This window comes from Eurypyga helias, unplaced genomic scaffold, assembly GCF_000690775.1.
Source record: "Eurypyga helias isolate BGI_N326 unplaced genomic scaffold, ASM69077v1 scaffold16458, whole genome shotgun sequence".
NCBI lineage: Eukaryota > Metazoa > Chordata > Aves > Eurypygiformes > Eurypygidae > Eurypyga > Eurypyga helias.
In genome coordinates this window covers 17,758-41,805 of record NW_010265103.1, presented here as the reverse complement: position 1 = coordinate 41,805, position 24,048 = coordinate 17,758, and the positions used below count along the sequence as shown (strand labels likewise).

The following is a 24,048-nucleotide window of genomic DNA, read 5'->3' as shown; positions in this document are numbered from 1 at the left end:
AGCATTGTTACGTTTTTAGACCCACGAGCAAAAGCTGTGATACATAACCTTGTAGATCTGCGCTTTGCGTGTGTTGCTGGTATGTTTACACCTGCAAATCTCGCACTCAACTGTTAGAGCATTGTTACGTTTTTAGACCCAAGAGCAAAAGCTGTGATACGCAAGGCACAGATCTACAAGGTTATGTGTGTTGCAAGCGGGACGCGGGAGTTCCACGCAGCGAGGAGCATCCCAAGGTGGGCGGCAGCGGCAGCGTGGGCAGGCTGGGGCAGGCAGTTCTCCCACCGCACGCTTGAGGGCTCTGAAGACTGCGAGGAATGACGCAGAAGCGATTGCAGTTAAAAGATGTATTTTCACTAAATGGGTGTATTGTACCTGCATGGGGTTTAATGCTTGCTGGGCCATTTGGCTATTTGCCATAATTGGCTTTCCATTCCCTTGATTGGAATCATAGATAAAAATTTGCTAATCCACTTTCTTTGCTGAAAGTATTAGAAAAGTAATCCATCTTTCAAAAATGCTCGAACAAAATCATGTGGTATAAAGAATACTTTATGGAATAATGAGATTAATGAGAACTGTAAGGCGCACACGATTTAAAACATTTTTCTATGGTTTTAAGGGAGAAAACGCAATCTGGACACTATAAAGCCGTAATTACTTCCTTTTTTTATGCACTGCCTTTTAAATGTGCATTACCTGTTACACTTTTGTCCACACGATAAAATGTAAGTATATACTTAGGAATAAGGAACGGCTGTTTATTTGTATTATGTTGGAAAATACCTGATTCAAAGTTCTTGGCTGTGTTCTTTTCCCCCTCTCTCCTCTTCTGCCCACAGGGCATCAGAGCACGCATTTTGGAAACCCTTGTAATGCTTATTCTTCTTGCACTGCTTATCCTTGGAATCGTATGGGTGGCTTCAGCACTCATAGACAACGATGCTGCCAGTATGGAGTCTTTGTATGGTATGGAATTAAAAACCCCACTACCTAGTTTCCTTTTAATTATGGAAATGGATGTTTTTAATTAAATAATGTTTCTAATAAATGGCATGAGTATTGCACAGATTGTGAAGAAGCTGTATTAGTTTAGTCAACACCTTTTTTTTCTCTTAAATCTGTTTTTGGCATGCTGAGAAATTATATGCTCGTGTGGACATGAGGAGGTATGTTAAAAACAAGTGACCCAGATGAGAGCTTGAAAACTATCATCAGCTTTAAAATACTTGGCAGTCTAGTTGTCTGCAGGATTTTACACCGACTAATTCTTACTTTATACTTGAAAATACAATAGTTCAATCCTGAATGCTGAAGGAAAGATGTTAATTCAGTTGTGTTTGTAACAGAAGTAGCTTATTACAAATAAGCTTAATACTATCTTTGCAGACCTCTGGGAATTCTACCTCCCATATTTGTATTCCTGTATATCACTGATGGGATGCTTGTTACTTCTGTGTAAGTATTTTCCTGATTATTCCAAAAGATGAGTGCTTTTATTTTTTTTTAAAGATAAAGGAAGCTGGTTGGTTTGATTGTGGAAGTTGAGTGTGAAAATGTGGGGGGATGTGTGTGCTTTTTTTAAGTTTTATGTTTTTTTTTTTAAATGATGTTTAAATTTAGATGTAAACTTGTTAGGTTTGGGTTCTGAAGTTTGTGGACAAATGTTACCTTGTACTTTAAGTCTTTGAAGAACTTCACACCTCACCCAAAATAATTTCATTTTTTCACTTTTTAGAGCAGGTATTTGAAAAATAGGGACTCCATTCTGCAACAAAAAGCACAGTTCTAAAATGAAATGCCTGCAGGAGCTCAGTAGTACGGAGAGTGTGTTATTTTGAACACTTAGTTTGTCCTGTATTCAGTAAATGATCTTTCTCTTTTTTTTTTTAATTGAAAATCTTCCTGTATAGACAGAAGTGGGAACAGAGTGCAGTTAGCTTTCACAATCACAACACTGGCATCTGGCCAGTCCGGAGGTCAGCTACATGATTGCATGTAAAACAAATGGAGTAGGAAACCCCAACCTTAGTCCAACTGACCCTAGCCAGAATTCAGGCATCCATGTTTAGAGGAATAAGGGAGATGATGGAAGGCTCCAAATCCCACTTATAACTTCAGTCCTGCTTCGCCACCCCCAGTAATTTCTAGAAATGTGCCAAGAGGGAACAGAGTATCTCCCTGTCTAGATTATCCTGGTTTCACCTGCTCTCCAGGCTTTGGAGGTTTACAGCTAGTGTTTAGAGGGCTGAAGGGGTGAGGAATGGTAGTTTGAAACTTCCTTAAAACTAAGCCGATCTCTCTCTGAATGGTGTTGCTCACAGAGAACTCGTAGAGCTACCTTAGGTTCTCGGTATGTGGAGATTCTTAAGCCCACTTTAATAGAGGGAGGAAGTGTTAAAAAACCCCAAACCCAAAAACCAAAACACAAGCCAACCAGTGGTTCTGAAAGTCTCTCATAGGCAGTTCCGGAGCGCGGTTCACAACAGCTGCTGAATGTTTTAATGGGGAAGTTGGTTTACAAACTTTCTACATCTCGCAGTTTGTTTCAGCAGAGCTGAAAACACGGTGTGTTCTGGGGCTGTCGTAAACCAGGTCACCGAAAGGATTGGAATCAAAGGCCTGGTTTTGGAAGAGTTACTTATAATTTTTAGAAGCAAATCACTGAAGTTATTTAAAGCCCTCCAAGCTGTTGGAAGGGCAGCATACAGCGGTGGGAGAGAGGTAGCTTCATCTGGTGTTCAGCTGGCTCAGTTGCCGAAGCAGTGTTTGAGTTATTGCAGTGGTGATTCGGGGCATCACTTCCTTTCTCTTTTCTCCTTTTCCTGCAGGCTTCCTCTGTAGTAAGGGAAGACTGACTTAAGTTAGCCTTTTTGATTACTCTTGTATTTTTTTCTGTAATACATAGCAGTCATAGTGAAACACTAGTTCGTAGAAATATTTGTCATCCTCACTGTCAAATCTACTATGCTTCTCCTTTCTTGACGACTTTTATTATTATAATGGAAACTGTAACTGTATAACCTCATCCATGCTGTTACAAATTCCTTCCATCTGCTTCCATCTCCTACACACTTCAGTATTTGAAGGCCGTTTTCCCTAAACTATTGGTATTTACTAATAATTTTCTATTATCATAGTTTTGAGCCTTTCTCCCAGCAAACATATATGCACCATACCTGGGAGCCATCACGGGCTAAGATCAAGAAAGTCTGATTGTTATTTCATGGGAAAGTAACTTAAAATCCGGTAGCTGAGCCTACTGTCAGCTGAAGTTCCAGTACAATGTTCAGCACAAAGCAGCCTCATGGTCTCTTGACCTCACAGCTACACCAGTCCTGATAGATGAAATGTTCTTGAGGTGTTCTCCAGTGCTGTGCCCAGCTAGTGTCCTTCCTTCCATGGTACTGTGGTTTGCAGAAGGTGGTTGTGTACGTATTGCCTCATGGTAATGGTTCCTGGACTGCAGAAACTCCAAAACTGCACCTGGGAATTGTTTGGGAAAGTGCGAAGTGGCCCAGGGCAAGTCATGCCAGCGATAGTTCTAGCAATTTACTGGTGTAGACAATCAAGTCTTAACACCCAGGAATGTATCCTGGCACTGCCGAATTTGCTAGTGTAGACATAGCCTCTGGTGCCACGTGCTTTGAATAAATAATTGCTTGAGCAAGTTTAACATATCTGATTGTATGATGTTCCTTGTTAACAAAAAATTCAGTTATGCTCTTGGAAAGTCGCTTGTCTTGTTTGAAATTCATATGATAGCAGTGTGTTAAAGTTCATATTGACAGTTTGAAACTTGCTGTTTTCACTTGAACATCCAAATAAAAGTTGTCTTTGACTTACTGTTTTGCATAAATCACTGTTTTGCATAACCTCTCTTCCTCTGTAGTATGCACACCAGTGGGGCTTTCACGGATGTTTACAGTAATGGGTCAGTTGCTGGTGAAGCCAACAGTAAGTGTTGCACAAATCTGTCCTCACCTGTTATCTGTCAGATGGTAGAATGGCATTAGGGCACTTTCTTTTAGAATGCTTGCACTTCCACGTAATTCTGTCTTCAGTTTGTCAGTGTTTTTATAGTCAGTATTTATGTACTTGTTTAAAATTTTTCATTTACCAAAAAAGCCTGGTTTCTTCCACAGAATGTGGTTTGTTTTTAAACAGTATAGACTTCCTCTGATGTTTTTAGTTTTATGTAACTGCTACTAGCATTAACTTCTAATATTTATTGCAAGTATTGTCTGCTATGTCTGTTTTCCAAATGCCTGAAAAGTGTGGTCTTGTTCCGAGTTCAGGAGCAAAGCATACAAGGCTGAACTAAGGCTGGATGACAAGAAGGGTACCTGGGGGTACACTTAGATGGGTGAAACATAGGTGGTTGGCATCTGTACAAACTTCTTACACATAGCTACTCTACCTACTGTTTTTCAACTGAATGATGTGAGGGAGGAGAGGAGTTCGTACCATGTGCAAGTGCTCCAGTAACTTTGCTGTCACATTTCCTAGTTTGTATTTACTAAAATTTGGATGCACTCAGGTTTTGTATTTCTTATTAGTCAGTTCAACACTGCAAATACAAAGAAAACAGATAGTGTTTTGCTATCTAAACTTCAAACTCAAAGCACCTGACAGTAAGCTTCAGACTTCATTTATTTGGGTTTAGCTTCCATTAGCTATTTGTATTTGTTTGAAACATTGGCTTTTTACAAAAGTCACTTTCTAATACACTTTTTTCCAAAATCTGAAGTAATTTTTGCTTAAATAAAATTGAGTGTGAAGGTTGGTTGGTTGTTATTTTTTTCCCTAGGAGTGATTTGAATGATGTGAATGTAGGTCAGATATACTTTCATAGAATCGTCACAGAATCACAGAATAGTTTGGGTTGGAAGGGACCTTAAAGACCATCTAGTCCCAACCCCTCTAACATGGGCAGGGACACCTTCCACTAGACCAGGTTGCTCAAAGCCACATCCAGCCTGGCCTTGAACACTTCCAGGGATGGGTCATCCGCAGCTTCTCTGGGCAACCTGTTCCAGTGCCTCACCACCCTCTCTGGGAAGAACTTCTTCCTGATATCTAATCTAAATCTCCCCACTTTCAATTTAAACCCATTACCCCTTGTTCTGTCACTACAGGCCCTTGTAAAAAGTCCCTTCCCAGCTTTCTTGTAGCCCCCTTCAGGTACTGTCCCTTCCCCTATTTCCCAAGTCTCTTTTAGACTGAAACTGAATGCAAGAGCTTTAACCTGAAATGAAAGCTTTACAGATAATTTGCTTGAAGAAGTAGATCTGTAACAGAATAGAATAAACTTTTGTAGAGTTCTTATTTGTATTAGTATTGTGAAGTTCTAGACTATATATTTAAAATATAGGTTACTAGAGCAAAACATACCTGACTAAGTAAGTGCAGTCAGGTAAAAAAGTGATTTTTTTTTTCCCCATTCTCAGTCAGTTCATGTTTCTGTTTCCAAATACAGATCCTTGAAGACCTAGATGAGCAGATGTATATCATCACTTTAGAGGAAGAAGCAATTCAGAGGAGGCTTAATGGTATGCTTGTTCTGATACTGCTTCAAATGCAGTGTTTAGTGGTTCTGGTCACGAGTATTGATCACACTGTTACATAGCCTCTTCTCTCAAAATACAAAATTTCAACATCTTAGTATGTGACAGGCTTACATTTTATTACTTACCTTGTTCATGATTGGCTGTTGTGTGTTTAGTTTGCTTTGTTTTTGTTTTTAAGATGTTCATCAGCTCTATGTGAATATTCTGAGACTGAAGAAGCAAACTGAGTAGTTGACCAGACCCACCACCCTTACTGCAAAATATTTTTGACTAGTAGATGACTGTATTTTAGCCTTGTCTGAACAACAATGAACTTAGATTAGCAAGAGGCTCAACTTCCTGCATTACAAGTTTTGGGTTTTATTGGGAGAATTTTTTTCAGTTCATAATTATTTAGAATCTTTGGTAATTCATTAAATGTCAGAGCAGTCCTTTGTATTCTAGGAGCTATGTGGTGAATATAATAATTTTAATGAATCTATTAATGAATAATTACAATGATTAATTCTACAAATGTTTTAGACTATTTAGTGTTGCAGTTATGCACTTCTTTAAGGTGTTTCTGTTTTCAGTATTTCAAAAGCAGTATGAAGCTTTGGCTTTTAAGAGAGAGTATTGGAGCACCGCAGGCACCAATTAAAGAAAATATATCAATTTCATAAACCTGGAAATCATGTTTTGCAAAATCTCTTCTGAATTGCTTTTAACTGCATGGATAAGCCATCCATCCACAACTTCTACAATTGCTTCAGATTGGAAATCCAAGAAAATACTCATGTCATGACACATCCATTGTTGTGTTGTCTTATGACTTGTTTTAGCCTCAGTTTTCTTCATTTCCTGCCTTACTCTTCAGTCTTGTCATATATGTCAATCTTCTTTCAAGTCTCAGAAAAATCTGTTCAAGTTGCTTGGTCAGGAAAAGTACCTTTGATAACAGTAGAACATGGTGATTGTCTTTATTCCCGTGTTTAAAATCTGTGGAAGAGTAGTGACTTCTGTGCTAAAATCAGCCATGGTTTCAGTAAAAGTAATGTTCACCTTTGCTGTTTTGGAAGCTTAGGTTTTTATGCTGACATGTGCATATATATATATATTTATATATATTTGCATACTCATGCAGACATGCAGAAAGGTGCGTGCAGCGAGTGTCTTTGAAGCTGTGATGGGGTAATTATCATTGTTCTGAGTGCTTGATGTTAGCTAGCAACTGTAAAATATTTGTTTCTGAATATTTTATGTTGTCATGGTGATTGTGCTTATGTACAAGAAAAGCGATACAGAAACACAACCCAGTTGTTACTCAGGTACCTATTGGAACTACTGCGGAGTGGTTTCTGCTATCCAAGTGGAGAACGTGGTTGCTTAGATTGTCTGCTGGTTTCCTAAGCAGAGGTCTCTGCGACAGGTGTTTACGTTGCAATTTAGGAATACTACTTGTGAGGTGGGCCTAGTCTGTTGGTAGGCATCTATGAATTGGATCTGGATTTAGGATGTGTGGAGGTGGCTCCCCCAGCCTTTAGCTGAAAGGCTGGATTCTCTTGCAATGAATGGGTTAGTATGCAGCGTAAAGTGGAACGGCAACCCGCTCGTGTTCCACAGAGCTCTCACCAGCCTACTCGTTGAGAGGTGAAAGATGTGGGGCTTAAATGCCCTCTGACATGAGAGGGAACTGAATTCTGTTTTGCGTGCTGAGGGAATGGTATTGACACTACGGTCTGAAGGAATGCTTGGAAACCGGTTTGGTGTACAGAGAAAATTGACTTAAGCTGAGAAGTAAATAAAAATGGGAGCTTGGATATAGCATGTAGGTAGAGGGCAATGTGTCACAGGTATGAGAAGATGCTCTGCAGCACTTCTGTGTGTAACTATTTAAGTAATTTTAAGTATGGTTCTCATTTATGTTGCAAGCATGGGATGTTTCATCTTCCCTGCCAAAACTCTTTCTAATACCTACAAGTTATGCCAGAAAAAGAGACACCATTTTTGCCAGACCTATGAAAACTCATGCATAATCGTGTTTATTGCATCTTGAAAAAACTTGTACAAATGGAGTTGTAGTGCTGATTACATCAACAAATGTCGTGCTGTGATGTTAGAGGCCATCATCTCTAACAACACACAGCCTGTGTAAGTATTTACGTTGCTGTATCGGAGCAGGTACGTTAGGCTACGTGCTCCCGTGCCGTGGCCGTTGCAACTCTTCCACAGTTGTGGTAGTGGAAATGTGTGCTTCAGTAACCTTGCTGGATGATTTTGCAGTCAAGTGTTCTGAAATACATACTCCGTTTATATGTATAACCAAAGAGTTGAATTTTTATTAAGGCTGAAGAGGAGCAGAGCACAGTCACAAGCTATACTTGATGATTGGCGATGCTGATTATTTTTTAAAATTTTATTTCTTTTTTTTCTTGGTAAGATAACTGCTACCACAGTCCTGACACTGCTTTGCCCTGTCCTGATTAATACATCCTCAGAGAATGCCTGTACACAGGAAGGCTGTAGCATGAATCACTGTTCCCACTGTATAGGGTGGGTAAAGCCTCTGTTTTCAGGAGGACAAACATTTAGCTGTGTGAGCTGGTGCCCTTCTTGATTTGTATAGATGCAATGATCGTGGCAGTGATGCAGTTGATTGATAGGTTAATTTTCAAATATGAAGATCTTTACATAATACTCTAAAACTTCTTTTTTTGTGGAAACAAATTTTCTTCATTCTCAGATGTCTACAGTGTGTAACTGAAAATCAGAGGAGGAGGGAGGGGAAAGTTTGATCCTGTTATCTACCCTAGTATTTTTATCTATTGAAGAGATACTGGGCTTTGGGAAAATGTTTGTTTCCAGTGTATTATATTTCAGTACCCACATCACTCCTACAGTTGAAGAATAAAGCTGGGACTTTTTTATATTAAAAGAAAAAAGTTGCCTTCAGCTATTAGTTTTCCTGAATCCAAAGAGACGGGTGGGGTAGGATCAAAAATACTTACGTGATCAAAGTTATTGGCTCTGAAGGTATCCTTACCTATGTAAGAAAGATGAAAGGTGTTGTTTTTATTGCACGCTAGTAACAGTGTAATTTTGAACTAATTGGTGTTGAACTGCCAATCACCTAGGGGGAATGCAAATAGATACTCTTACAATTTCCTTTGAGGTACTGAAATCTTATGTCGGGGCTGGAAGAAAAACAGAATAATACCGTTAAATTGACCTTAAATGAGCTGCTTTGTGGCTTTCTTGGAGAATCCCTTCTAACTTTTCATTGCTAGTCCAAACAAGCCTTGTCTACCAATTTGATTTATTGGCTAGACAGCGCTGACATTGAACTTTGTGCGTGTTTGAAATAAAGCTAATGTTATAGAGCTTTTAAGAATTTTAGCTGCATCCTTTTCAAATACTCTTTTGACTGATCTGAAACTTTGCCTTCCCCTCTTGTAAAATATCCTTTTGTATAGCAACCTGTTGTTTGCTACTATTTTTAAGGAGGAATTATAAGAGCACTTCGACATGATTCAGAATGTCTTCTGGAGTGTCTCTAAGGGACCTAATGTGATCATGCTGGCTTTGTTGGAAAGGCTCCCATGAAAATCAGTGTTTTGAGCTCTGGATTTTTATACTGAGTGGAGGAAACAACATATATCTTGAATAAAGCTTTTCCTCAGGGACCCCTAAATCAGTTGTGGAAAAGAAAATGTCAGATGCTATTCTTTTTCAACTGCTTCCATTAAAGTTCTTGAGACTTTTTCCACTGAACTCTATAGCTATCCTTTTTCTCAACTCCTACTAATTACTCATTCCATAAAACAGATGTGTTACTTTTTTTCAGAGGGAATGCATCAGTACAAAAGCTTTATTTTTTTTACTGAAAATGAGATTAAAAAAGAACAACCCAAATTTTTATACCCCCCCAAATTACAATTACTTACTTAAAAACCACTGCGAAATTAAGCTGACATTCATTATGCAGGTACTTAAGTGAGTAGAAGTTGCTACAAGAAGACCATTTGTAGGTCTTACTGGTTAGTCCTGGGATTTGAGATATTTATGTTTGAAGCCCTGTAAATATTACCATATACACATCATGTCATTGGTATCAAAGACAAATATTTAGGTGTTGCACAGAAGCTGTGTTATATACAGGAATGTGTGTGAAAGGCACATGCAATTAAACACTTAAAAATTAATTTTTGAAACAGTTGGTTGCCTCATTGACTTGTTCAATGGAGTCAAATTACCAGTATTAATAATCTGAAAATAAAAAGAGTAAAAGTTTTAAAAAAAAAAAGTCTAAGAAATACTCTTGTATAACTTGGTTTTCAGGTAGGACCTCACTGTGTTGCTGGAATATGGAGAATGTGGGGGCTGGATGGGATGAGAAATTTACCTTTCATCTTGTATTGAGGTTGGTGGATGGATGAGCAGACTACAGCAAATAAGGAAATAATGAGACTGGACTGTAGTGATAGTGTGCCAGCAACCTAAGTGCTATTTAGTTTTTGTAGGCAAATAATCAAGATACAAGATAAAAGCCTGGACAAGACTGCAGTTTAAAGCCACAAGAGTTAATGTGACGTTTCCTAAATCTGAATTGTCACTGTGTCTTATGGTATTATACTTAGTCTCATCTAAAAAAAATGTTGCATCTGCTTTAAAAGGTGTATCTTCCACGGTGGAATACCAGACAGTGGAGTTGGAACGGGAGCTTGAAAAAGTGAAGAGCAAGAAAACAAATCTAGGTAACTTTTTTTTCTACTGTCCTTGGCTGTTTCATGTGGATTGCAGTTTAATAAATCACCTAAAGATGCCGTGTTTAGCTTGTAGCAGTCACTTGATTAATTCCAGTTTGTTCTTAACCAAATCTGTCATAGTTTATAGAATCACAGAATGGTTTGGGTTGGAAGGGACCTTAAAGACCATTCAGTTCCAACCCCCCTGCCATGGGCAGGGACACCTTGCACTAGACCAGGTTGCCCCAAGCCTCGTCCAGCCTGGCCTTGAACACTTCCAGGGATGGGGCATCCACAGCTTCTCTGGGCAGCCTGTTCCAGTGCCTCAGCACTCTCACGCTGAAGAACTTCCTGATATCAAATCTAATTTGTTCTTAAAAATACATCACATGGGATCATTGTGTTCCTCTAAAACAAATTTAAGTAGGGAGTCTGGATCTTGCGTTTAACATAGTTTTAGAGGAAGTGTAACACTCCTGACTTAGGAGCTCAACAGCACTGTTTTTTTCACATATGATATGCTTATGATTATTTGGGATAATCTAATACATCACTTTTCTCTGTTTTTCAATTACTTCTATAGTATTCAAATTTTGGTTAAGAACAGTAAAATAATTCTTAGGTTTGTGTTTTTTAAAACTTAAAAGCGTTACTTTTGGTAATGGCAGCCACCCAACAGGAATCTCCTTACTCAAAGACTTGCAGGATTTATCATTTATCAGTGTGTTATGTGCAAAACTAAGACTGTGGTAAGCAAAGGTTGTTGGGTTTTCTTTTTAGACATACTAGTTATGTCCAGTCCAGTGAGTTACTCTTGTCTTTCTTATGTTACAAGAGGAAAATACTGTTTAAATACTTGAAATTCCCTTCTGTGCCTTTAGGTTGTACTAAAAGATACATGTCAACAGCATATTTTTAAATTCAGTATTGATTAAACTTTGTGGAACTGCTGTGTGCCGGGAGGGGGGAGGGAAGTTATGGTGAAACATGCCTGTAAACAAGAAAAAAAAAATCTGTGTCTCTGCCTCCACAGCCTTTCTCTAAAGAAGCTTCATGTCTTTGGCATTGCTCTGTACAGCTCTTCAGAGTGGATATTTTTATGAACTGGCTGGTATTGGTTCAAGACAAGATGACTCTAGTGACCTATGGTTACAACCAGAGTTTATAGATATCAATGACTTTTACTTGTTGTATTTGGTTTTAAGTTCCTGTTGTTCTCTTCTGAACAGAACGGCGGAAAAAAGCTTCTGCTTGGGAAAGGAATTTGGTCTATCCAGCTGTCATGATATTGCTACTGATTGAGACAGTAAGAGTTTGTCTTTTTTATTTTTCCCCAGCAAAAATAAGAATAATTCTTTGGTCATTTGGGGGAAAAGTTTTAGAACTTGAGTGATATGTCTTTAAGCAACAAACTTTATATTCTTTCATTTTAAAAAGAACTTAACTTTATGAAATCTGGTGAGGGTAGATGTATACATTTAAAAAATGTGGAATACTTTTAAATAACAAGACTGTTTCCATTTCTTTGCAGTCCATCTCAGTCCTCCTAGTTGCTCTCAACATTCTTTACCTGCTGGTTGATGAGACCGCAATGCCAAAGGGCTCAGGGGTAAAGTAAACTTCTGTTACGATTTTTATAACTTACACTCAATTTAAGAAACTATGTTAAAGTCTGAAAAATCTGTCTTTTGTGTTCCTCTTAGAAAACACAACATTTTGTCCTCCTTTATGATAAAAATACTTGAAGAAAGTAAGGAACAGCAAATTGAGTAGCTGTGTCTGTTTTATTGACTTGGGAATGCTTTCCCAGCATGGAGCTGTATCTGAGCTTGCAGAGGGCTAAATGATGTTCATAGAATCATAGAATGGTTAGGGTTGGAAGGGACCTTAAAGATCATCTAGTTCCAACCCCCCTGCCATGGGCAGGGACACCTTGCACTAGACCAGGTTGCTCAAAGCCACATCCAGCCTGGCCTTGAAGACATCCAGGGATGGGGCATCCACAACATCTCTGGGCCACCTGTTCCAGTGCCTCACCACCCTCTCTGGGAAGAATTTCTTCCTGACATCTAATCTAAACCTCCCTGTTTTCAATTTGTACCCATTCCCCCTTGTCCTATCACTACAGGCCCTTGTAAAAAGTCCTCTCCCAGTACCCTTGTAGGCCCCCCTCAGATACTGGAAAGCTGCAATGAGGTCTCCTCGGAGCCTCCTCTTCTCCAGGCTGACCAAGCCCAGTTCTCGCAGCCTTTCGTCATAGCAGAGGTGCTCCAGCCCTCTGAGCATCTTCGTGGCCCTCCTCTGGACTCTCAAATGATGGCCACTCTGCCTCTGGGATTTGGAACAACTAGAACTGTCGTCTTTTGAGGCCACTTACTTTCGTTTCCAAAGTCATGGGGTGTGTGTAAAATGCAGTGTTGTGGGTAGATGCCACGTGCAAAAGATGTGAATCGTTGCACCTTCTGCCTTAGTAATCCGTGGCACTCAAGTGACAAAGCTGTCTGCTGTGGTCGCGTAGGGTGGGGGGAGCATTGCAGGCTAGAACATCAGAATGCCCCTTCTGTACTGAACTGAGAAAAGGCTGTATTGCATGTAAGATAGTAGGTTTTTTTTCATCCTGGTGGAAGTTAACTTTATGAACATTTGTGTGTATCTTATAAAATTACACAAAGTATTTTTCTCCTTGTAGGGACCTGGAATAGGAAATGCCTCCCTATCCACCTTCGGTTTTGTGGGAGCAGCGCTTGAAATCATTTTGATTTTGTATCCTTTCTGTAAGAATTCTGTCTGTTAACAAGTATTCTGTCTAGTTTTCTGGGACACTGGTAATTTACTAAGACACTTGCCTGGAAAGAAGAAAGATAGGTCAGCCATTCTCAAGCACCTCAAGTATTTTTGTTTGTGGTGGGTTTTTTTCCTTTGGTTCTTAAGACTTTTAGGACAATTCTAAGAACTTGAGTGGAACTTGCATTCCTTGGAGGTTCCTTTTTCCTTGATTCTCACAGCTATCTTATGGTATCCTCTGTCGTCGGCTTCTACAGTCTGCGTTTTTTTGAAAACTTCACTCCCAGGAAGGATGACACAACTATGACAAAGGTAAGGTAAAGTCTGGGGTGGTGACGGCCCCCTCCTCTCTGTCTTGCCACCCAAGGCAAACTGACTCTCTTAGTAATTGCCCTGAATGGCTCATTTGCAGTGATCAGTATTTGTTTGTAAGCTTGGTAAACACAAACTGGAAGATTTTCAAAATGCTGAATGAGTGGGAAAAAGGATGTGCTCTGTTTAGTTTGGATGGCATCCATTCACTTGTAAAAAGCCGGGAATAGCAGAGCTTGTTAACTAGCTATAGAAAAGCTAGTGAAAGAACTTTTTTCAAAGGAAACGTATTGCTAATGAGTAACTTTGATTGTGCTAACTGTACTTCAGGGAGCTTGTTTGAAATCTGAAGAACCTGGTTGCCAGAAGTAATACAGATGAAGTAATTCAAATTTGAATAATTAAACTAAGACTGAGGAGGTCTATTCAGCAATGTTTTGCATTCTGAGGCTAATTTGACTTTCCACCATTGAGCCCTGGCTTCAGAATAAGAGATGCTGTTACCTAAAGTGGAGCAACATGCTTGGGGTTTTGGCAAAATATTCCCACTGCTGGCCAGGGGAGGTGATCAGTAACCAAGGATCAGATGTTGAATTTAATTATATTTTTAATGTGTTTCATTGTTTGTTGTTTGGTGGGGTTATTTAAGTAATGGTTAAAGACATTTTTACCATAAATTTTTGGAAGTGAGAAAGTAGGTAAACACACAGAATGGTTATGGTAGATAGGTAGTAGGGAGTTGGAATGTTCGTTTTCTTGTTTGTTTACAGTAAAGCAGGAATAGGGTAGAAATAAATAGCAAATACATAAATATCTACGTTCCTTTAGGAACTTTTCTGATTTTTTTTTTCTTTTGAATTCTGATAGCATTAGAGCTGAAGAAAGTGATCCCTTGTGAGAGAAAGTTTCAATTACTTTTTACAAAGGCCTCACAAAAACTAGAGTAAAATCTAACAGCTGTGAATTTTTTCGTACTATTTGAAGTAGTCAACAGGGACTCAATTGAAAGGAAGGTCTTTGTAATTTTTTAAATAATGCTAATCCTGCAAGCAGTTACATACAAAGCTTAAGCTGATATATCAGTCGTCTATTCTAAGCCCCTGGAATGGTTCTTTTATAAAAGTTTGCAGGAATTAAGTAAACAGTTGACGCTTTGCAACATGGTAGTTGTGAATTATTTTGAATCTAATCATAGGCAACACTTTGAATAAAAGTAAATGATTACATATTTGATTTTTTTTTTTAAACTCTTCTCTTGAGTGATCTTCATCCTGTGTAACACCATATGGAGAAGTGTGACAGAAGTAATCAACACTACCACTATGTTGTTGTAAATTGCTTTAGGTTCAGCCTGAAGAGTTAACTTTCAGGAGTTCTTTTTCATTTTGACCACCATTTTTTTTACCCTTCAAGAATACCATTTATAATTTAAATGCTGATTGTTGTTTCCAAACAGATCATTGGAAACTGTGTCTCAATCTTGGTGCTGAGCTCTGCTTTGCCAGTGATGTCAAGGACACTGGGTGAGTGAAATGGAAGTATAAAACATGGTAATAAAGGATGTTTGAGTTAAAAAAAAAACACAACACAAACGAAAACCAAACGAATAAACAAAAGAAGAAACAGTCTGTAGCTGTACCCTTCATAGCATGTATTTAATTTGCCATCACTTTAAAGAGAAGAAAGAACGTTTATGTGTGGCCTTATTTTCTACACTAACCTGAGCTGTTGGACATACACTCTACATACATGAACTGCAGAATATAGATTCTAAAAAAAGATGCTAAGCATCTTCTGGAGAACATACTCTTTTAAAAAGGTAGGTCAGATTAAGTGTCTTAAAACTGGAGATGTTGAGGATAGATATGGAGACTGGTTGTTCAGGGCAATATAAAATAGTTTCATGTTCACTGAAATTACAGTAGTCAGTTTTGAGGAAAAATATATTTGGGGATTTCAGGTATAAAATTTGGATAACGTTGAGTACAGAGTTCTTTAAAAACAATTAATGGATCTTCTTTTTTTTTTTTTAATTGGCAATGATACCAGGCTACTTTAATTTTCTCTAGAGTAATCTGCTTGCATTCTTTGTTACTTTGGTTTTCAAATATGAGAATTTGGAGTTCAGCATAGTAGGACTGAAAGTTCTGATTTTCTTGTTAAGAACTAGCAGTAGCATTTGAAGTGGGAAAACTATTTTAACCAGTTAAAAAGACAAGATGTGTTGTATCTTCACTTTTTTTAATTAGAATCCTAGAATGATTTGGATTGGAAAGGACCTTAAAGACCATCTAGTTCCAACCTTCCTGCCATGGGCAGAGACACCTTCCACTAGACCAGGTTGCTCAAAGCCTCATCCCGCCTGGCCTTGAACACTTCCAGGGATGGGGCATCCACAGCTTCTCTGGGCAACCTGTGCCAGTGCCTCCCCACCCTCTCCGGGAAGAACTTCTTCCTGATATCTAATCTAAACCTCCCCACGTTCAATTTAAACCCGTTACCCCTTGTCCTGGCACTACAGGCCCTTGTAGAAAGTCCCCTCCCAGCTTCCTTGTAGCCCTTCCAGGTACTGGAAGGCTGCAGTAAGGTCTCCCTGGAGCCTTCTCTTCTCCAGCCTGAAGACTGAGTAATCTTCAACTTGAATTCTCACAGTTAGATTGAAAAGCTACTCATTACATGTTTAAGTAGTGTAGAATGCTTGCAGCTAATGTGAATTTGACTGGGAACATTAAACAGAACAAACCAAAAATCTTCACCTCGGCTTTACGAGTCTTAAGTACAAGTTCAGGAGTTTAAGCTCTGCCCCACAGACCTGTAATGTATACCCAGTAGCTCTGCAGCTGATGTTCTTTTCAGTCAGAATACTGTCAAATCAAGAGTAGTTAATATTTTCCCTTAAACTATGCTGTATATTTTCGTGCTGTGTAGATCTAGAGGTATTGACTCTTACTAGATTTACTGGATCATTTCAATAACAACAACAAACTATAATGCATTTTGGAGGGTTGAATCTTAAAATAGACATTCTAGAGCTTATGTTTTAAAAATATGTAGTAAAATTTCACAAAAATGCAGAAGAATAAGTCAAGTATTTAAAGTACTGCAGCTTTAAAATATACCCAGTACGATAAAGATCTAAGAAGTTGAAGCAGTTCTTGCACTTAGAACAAGATGTTATGTTGAAAAATTAATTGTTTAAAATAGTGGACACAATACTAATTAAAATTCTAAGTTACTGCATGCATCCTTTGTTTTAAAAAAATAAAAATCATTGTTTGAGATTATCAGTTGATAATAAACGGATTTTGTGGAAGTAAGTATACATGCTGGGTGCATTGTTGTCTCATAGGAAACAGATTAATGGTAAAACTCCGGAGAGGGGGAAAAAAAAGACTAACAAATGAAATTCCTGAATAGTTTGCCATAGAGATAAATAAAAGAAGAAAAAAGATGGAACGGTTAACACGCAGCCAACAAATGCGCAGCCACAGCTGTCCAAACAGGATTAATAGAGTGTACAGTGAGTCATGTGGTGCTTTGCAAAAATATCAACATGTGTTGCGCTGCGTGCTACCGCCCTGTGGCACTGAATAGATGCACAGAAATAAATATGTTAAGCAGGTTCATAGTCTTTTCACTTTATTAAAAATGCGAGTTTCTAGACTATACAGAAGACACTAGGCTTTATCATTATGGGAAAGGTAAAAAAGCAGAAGTTATCTAATATACATAGTGACCCTTTTCAAATTTTAAGAATGGAGATATTTGTTGTGTTTCATAGTATTCTAATTAAATAGGTGGTGGGTGTCTCTAAGGTGTCATTCCTTCAGAACTCCAGGCGAAGTGTTTACTAAAGTAAGTTATTTTACTAAAAAGTTAACTCATCTCTCCCAGAACTTTTCAGCCTTTTCATAGTCCTTCTTAAAAAAAGCTCCCCACCAGCACCATATTGCTACCACTGTGAAACAAATTGGGAACAGAGCACTAAATAGCCAGGGATATAGAAACAAGGAATTGCAAACAACATTTAATTTTATAATATATTCCTAGGATTCTTCTTTTGATTATTATGGTTAAGTAAATTGAAAACTTACTTGTATGTACAATCTAAAAGCAGTCTGTCTTTTTTTTACCTTAAAATATTAATTTGTTAAACTCCTTGACAACTTTAGTGGATATATATTTTTCCGCTAGAGGTGTAGCTTTCTATTCAGACTGAGTAGTCTGTCAAACTGCAATCCTGAATTTTTTTTCTGTGGGCTGAGTAGACACTTCTGTCAAAGTCAGCAAAAGCTTTACAACCCTTTTCTCCCATGGACTTACAAAATGATATTGTGTCAGATTTCTCTTTTTCTGATGAGCAGTGGCTTTATTTGTAAGAGGAAAACGAATGTAACTTGTGGAGAACATTTTCCCACCCGCTCTACAGAAGCATCAGGCTTCATTTTTGTTTGTCCTCATCCCGCTTGCTTTATTGCTCTCTCTTCTGAACCCCTTTGTGCCAAGGAGTATTTTGCTTTTCCAGAGAACTCGTTACTCAGTGCTCTACCTGGTTTCTTTCTTTTCCTTTAAAGCTCTGGAAGTCTGTAGGTTCAAACTCTACTTTCCCAGTGTTCTTGTAGCTCTGGAGACTGACTAAAACACACTCTGTTTCTTTGAAAATGTTCTTACGGTCACTGGCTTCAGTTGTGAGAGCAACTCTGTGTTTATTATCCTTCCTCTGTTTACAGTTTGATTCAGTCTGTTTCTTCTTGTGCAAAGACCTGTGCTTTTTTGATATTTCTCCCTCTCTTGTTACTTTGATCATCTTCAGTCATTTTTTTTTTTGCCTTTGAAAATTATTTTCTTCATTTTGGCTTTTTTTCTTATTTACTAAATTTGATTCCCCTATTTTCTTATTTAATTGACTCCTGCTGAGTACCAGAAGCATGTGTACCCTGTAACATTGTGAGAGCTGGCTGTAAGTCTTGGCTCTCCAGGTACAATGAGACTCGTAAGTGCCAGGCTTACCCTGAAAGAAGATAACTGACCCGTCTTTCTGTTCTGTCTCTCTTCACTTATTATCACAGTTGAAGTCAAAATTCTTAAAAGCCCCCAAACCCTTTTAAAGTAGAATGGTAGAAAACTCGCTTCCAGGAACTTGAGAGCTGGGATTATTTTCTGATTGCCTAGTTTTCTGCCCCCATTTTAGTTGTGGGGTGAGGTAAGCTTCCTTCCTCAGCACCACTGCTCTCAGCTGCGAGAGCTCCCATGCCCGTGACATCATCAGTGCCAAAAGTGAGGTTTTTGGTAATATAATGGCTCATCGATCCTAGACAGCTGTCACTTGGGTATTGTCTCAATATTCTACTCGTTATTCAGATCAGTCCTTCATGTAGACCTAGGAAAGGTCCTGTGGGACCTTCTGCCTTCTGGGATGGACCCTATTCATCCCAGAAGATGGATAGGCTTGTAGACAATTATTTTGGAAGAACTTTGCTCACTTGGCGGTAGTGATCGACTTGCCTTTGGTCAGCACGGAGGCCAAGTGTCGGTGTGTACAGTCTGCCGAAGAAGAGCTGTCAGCACTGTCTTTCAGCAAAACTCTTCCCGTTGTGCACGTGCTCTGTGGCTATAGTGGTGGGGAGAGCTGGGTGAAAAACTGGTGCTGGAAAGATGGCTTTAAGCTCTGGTTTCAGAAGCTGTGGCTCTGACGATCCTTGACAGAGGCTTAGTGTTCGCTGTAAGATGTTGTGGCTCTTGCAGAAAGGCTTTTTGCTACCTGTATCTTTGAATAAGGAAGCCCACGGTGCATTTCATCCCCTCCTGGAATAGGTAAGGATTTCAGAAGCTGAGATTCCATGCATTTTTCATACTAATACTGTACACACACAATATAGATACTTTTTACATACGGAAGGAAAATTCTTTCAGACAACACACTATAAATAATGGAATTAAGTGTTTGTTTCTTTAAAAATATCATAATGATTTTGATGTGACTCTAATGCATTTTTAACAGGAATCACCAGATTTGATCTGCTTGGAGACTTCGGAAGGTTTAACTGGTTGGGAAACTTCTATATTGTTTTATCTTACAACTTGCTCTTTGCTATCATGACAACATTATGTTTGGTCAGAAAGTTCACTTCCGCGGTGCGAGAAGAGCTCCTGAAGGCATTAGGTAAGAGCACAGAACACTTAGTTTCTGTTTGAACGTTTCCTTTCTCCAGCATCGCTACCTTGGTGTGCTACTGCTGAAGTGCTGTTACAACTCAACTTTTTCTTTTGGGTGGAATTTTCTATAGGTTAAAGTGAAAATGAGAATAGCTTTTGTGTTATTTTTTTGAGGAATGTGGAGAGCTAAGGTACGACGTTGATCTTACTGATACATCTGTGTAGTTGCTGATCTGTAGTTAGATTTTTTCCACCTGTAGAGAGCACAGAAATATTCTTGCTTTTGAGCAACTGCTCCAAACTAAAACTTCAACTTCTGTGTGGGTTGGCTTTTTCTTTTTTGTTTAAAGCAAATTATCAATTACCCAAAAACAGTTTAGTGGAAGTTTTAGCTCCCTTGTTGTGATGCCTTTTTTTTTGAGCACTACATGTTCAGAAAATCTTTGTACAGAAGCTTAATAATTGGCTGAGTAAAACCTGAACTTGATATATCAATTTTGTTCAAATTGTACATTCATGTTTCTTGGCCATAGAAGATAAGGCTTGAAACATATTTGATGGTAAGATGAAATATAATAACACAAATACCCAGTATGTGTACCTTTATTAATTCAATGAAGCTCCTGTCTCTTTAGAACCTTAGAGTAGTGTTTTGCTTCAATTGAGAGGACTAGTAGGGAAACTGCAGTGTTTCTAACTGCGGATCAGTTTGTAGAGTGTGAAAGGTACTCAGGTTAGTTTTCACCAATTGCTGCTTTCCAGGGGTGTGTCTCTGGTAAACAAAATCCAGGCACTTGCTGGAGTGCTCCTCTACTGGTTGCAATCAAGTTCAAATCAGACCTAATAGACAGGGAAATACAAAATTACTGGTGGTGTGGGATTAAAACAAGCCTTTCCCTTTTGGTGATTAGTTTTTTTTTAATGGTGAGTGTGGGAGCTCCAGGGTAGCAGATTGGTGGGCCGGGGCATGTGTGTTCATCTGGCCATTGATTTTTATGCTGAAAATATTTTCAGAGAAGTTCCATTGTTGATTGAGATGGATACTTGACAGAGTATGATGTGCTTGACATTATCCCCCAGCTTTTAGTTAAGGTCACTTTTATGAGAAGAACTTGATTCCTCTCTTTCAGTTGACTCATATAATTCTAGTTCTTTTGTGCCACTGTTTTCACTGTAAAGGGATTACTTTGTGTAACGTAAAGGCTGTTGCAGAGCTCTGAGTGAAAGAGATTAGCACCGGTCAGCATGGGCCTATAGCCACAGGTATAACTTTAAAGTTTATGTCTTAAAGCAAATGATGTAAAGATTTATCTTGGTAATTCATGGCACTCTATCTTACTGCACCTACATTTTAAGGTTTTTAATCTGTTCCAATATAAATAATTTTAATTACACTATACATTTAATAATGGTCATTGGACAGCATCATTCCAGTGTTTTTTTTAGAGATTTGTTTGGCTTCTTGCTGTTACATATGATGTGATTTTGTGTAAATATTGTGTAAAAAATGGAGAAGCAAAGTAATTGGTATAAGGTTTGCATTTGACACGAGCAGGGAGTTATAAATCCTGAGGAGCGCAGGTTGCTGATACAGTTGACGCTATGCATAATGAACAGTGTCTGTTCAAAACTGTCACGTGGAGTTGAACCCGAGTTTGTCCCCCCCAACCCCCCCCCCCCATGCTAACCACTGCAGCACAGCGTCTGGAGATTGGCAGAGCATCGTATGGAATTAGTGGAAAGTAACTCCTGCTGCAGGCCTGTCACCAAAAGAATCAGTGTCATATTGGGACTTACAAAAATACAATATTTATTAGAGTTTGGTTTTCATTAGTGCAGTCAGTTTTGAATTCCAGTGATTCAAGAAGTTTAACTTGGTACATATGGAACCTCAGTAAAACATGCAATATAGTCTACACCAAATTGGCTTGATAGGAGACCACAGGGGAAACTGTAGCGAGCCAGGAAGGGCTGGTGTCATGCCATTATTGGACATGCAAACAGGTTAGAGAGGTGATGTGGTCATTGCTAATGACCTGAAGATCAGCTGTGGATCCTTTTCAGAAAGCTGCTGTAGTTTATAAGAAATATTTTAGGTAATTATTTTGATCTTTGTAGTTGGCAGAGTTAAGGATTGCAAGTCTGTCTTGGTTGTTAACATCCACTCTGTGATTCCAGCAGTGTGAAGTTAGGCTTCTCTCCCCTCCATGCTTGTCCATTGTAATGGACTTTTCGGCAGGTATTTCTTATCCAAGGCAGTTGTGGTCTCAGCAGATACAAAGTCCTTAATCACAAAGCAGGATTTGGTTTGCGTGTATCCTTTTGAATAGCTGTATGTGTGAAATATGGGAGAATCTCAGTTTATCCTTATTGTGTCATGTTTTGCAGGATTAGATAAACTTCATCTGTCAAACAATCCAAGAGACTCGGAGACAAAGCCATCTGCAAATGGGCATCAGAAAACACTGTGATTAAGAATCGCCTGTGATCAACAGAGCTGAAAACATCAACCTCACGGCATTCCGGTCATCTCACCGGCATTTTTATGTTCATTTCATTTGTCGATAAGTTGGGTCCAACCTTGTCTCACTTTTTCTTTTTTTGATGCTGTGTGCTTCTGAGAAAGTTGGGTGTACCAGATTCTTCTCTTTCCAGTGAACTTTTGGTCTGCTTGTTTCTTTCCCAGTGAGTTAATGCAGGAGGTGCCTTGAAGACTGGAAGCTGAGGAGAACAATGCATTCCTTTTTATTTGTTGACAGTCTCGCATATTTAGATACAAACCTGCTACCATTTGAATGCACAGTACCTCCTGTGTTACACAGACACAGCCGAAGAGTAACTTTGGGACTTGGTTAAAAAAAAAAAAAAACAAACCTTTGAAGCCCTTTCTGGAAACGAAAACTGCCTGGTGTAGGTGTCCTTGACAGTAGATGAACAGTTCCACTGCGAACATACCAGAAATGAAAGTACCTGGCAGAGATGGCAGTTCCTTCCGTGCTGGTGGCAGTAGGCCGTTCGTAGTCTAGCGTCACAAAGCTTTCTCGGAGGGCCAGTGTTTTCAGCTTTCTGTTCCTAGCTCTAAATGCCAGGTTCTTTTCCTGGTAGCCAGACAATGTCTTAGTGAATAGAGTGAAGTACAAGATGAAGATTAACTTCAGTGTTAAATCTGAGCCTAGTATGCTTTGTAAAAAGCTGTGTAGACCCCCTGTCACAGCTCTTACAGTTCTGTAAGCTATTGTGCCATGGAGGTCATTTACCCTACCACGTACATCCCTGTAAAATCCTTTATGAACTACTGTGTATGAGCAGTACTTGTAATCAATGCAAGTAGCACAGGCCTAGGAGGCTGCAATTGCAGTTTTTTTACAGTCTTTAATTTGAAGTAAATTATTTCTGAATTACCAGGATTTCTGTTCAGTGGCATAATCCAGTATCTTTCACTCGCCGTGTTTTTTAAGGTGCACATGAACGTGTATATAGGCCTATAACGTGTAGATATCGTAAACTAAATTCTCAGATTATAGAGACAACATAGGTGGCTTGGTAAGTAAAACTTGTGTGTTCAGTCTCGGTAGTATGAATTTCTGCGGTGTTACAGTTTACCTGCTCAGAGGCCTTGGATTCGGGATGACGTCGGTGGGTGGTAACGTCAGTCTCCTGCGCACCACCGCGGCCTTAGGAATCCTTGAATCAGTTTATAGTAAAGAAAAAACCCATCAACCAAAACCCAAGTAAACATTTAAAATCTGGTTGTGCTTTTTTTTTTGCCCTGCCACCAGTAATTTTCAAACAGATTGGAATGGGGACACCTGCAGTGTGTGCCCAATGTGTAGCAAGTCGGGTAACCCTCCGCTTTGTTTCCTGTGCCTGTACATGTCTCTAGCTGGAGGTCTTGCACAGGATCAGGTGGTGACGACTAGCTCTCCAGTGTGGTTCTGGAGTATGATAGACCTTGTGTAAGAAACTCTTTGGCCGTTCCCCTGAGATGACTGCTCCGGGCAGCAGCCCTTCATGCTGTGTGAGCCTTTTTCCCCTGGAGTGTTTCAGAAATCAAGCTCCAGTGTACAGGAGGATTTCTGTTTGTTTGCAGCTGCCTTTTCTGACTTGAACTGGGGCATAATGTAAATACTGCTGTAGTGCATACGATGCTAGAGAGTTACTTTTTTTGTGTGATGAGTATAAATTCAAGGCTTATTAAACTGACTATCGATGTGTTGTACTGAGTCTTGGAAGACTTAAAGTAAAACTGCTTGATTTCCTGAAGATTTACAAGCATCTTTTCTGTTGTTTGAGTTTCATACTGCCACTTTAGTGAGAAACCTTTATCTGAGTCAAAGTTCTGCAACTGAGAACAGGCAGCTGTTGTGAAAAGCTGTTTTGAAATGTGTTTACATTGAAAATATCAGGAGAGGTTTATTAAGGGCAACATTCAGGTCTTCTCAGAACTTGGAGCCTTATGTATTAGCATTATGTATCCACTTGTCCATGCAAGTGATGGCATG

The 24,048-nt window shown here is 39.0% G+C and overlaps 1 protein-coding gene across 1 annotated transcript; it reads left to right on the top strand.

Annotated features, from left to right (window-relative positions):
• Positions 1 to 136: 136 nt before the first annotated feature.
• On the top strand, positions 137 to 22,391 carry LMBR1 (limb development membrane protein 1; the record flags this gene model as incomplete). The annotated part of the gene is made up of 13 exons (XM_010156611.1): positions 137 to 236; positions 843 to 969; positions 1,390 to 1,458; positions 3,893 to 3,957; positions 5,480 to 5,552; positions 10,223 to 10,303; positions 11,524 to 11,600; positions 11,826 to 11,903; positions 12,984 to 13,057; positions 13,300 to 13,390; positions 14,847 to 14,913; positions 19,392 to 19,553; positions 21,935 to 22,391. Coding segments are annotated over 13 exons (1,147 nt in total), but the record flags the coding sequence as incomplete, so codon positions are not given.
• Between the last annotated feature and the right edge of the window lie 1,657 nt (positions 22,392 to 24,048).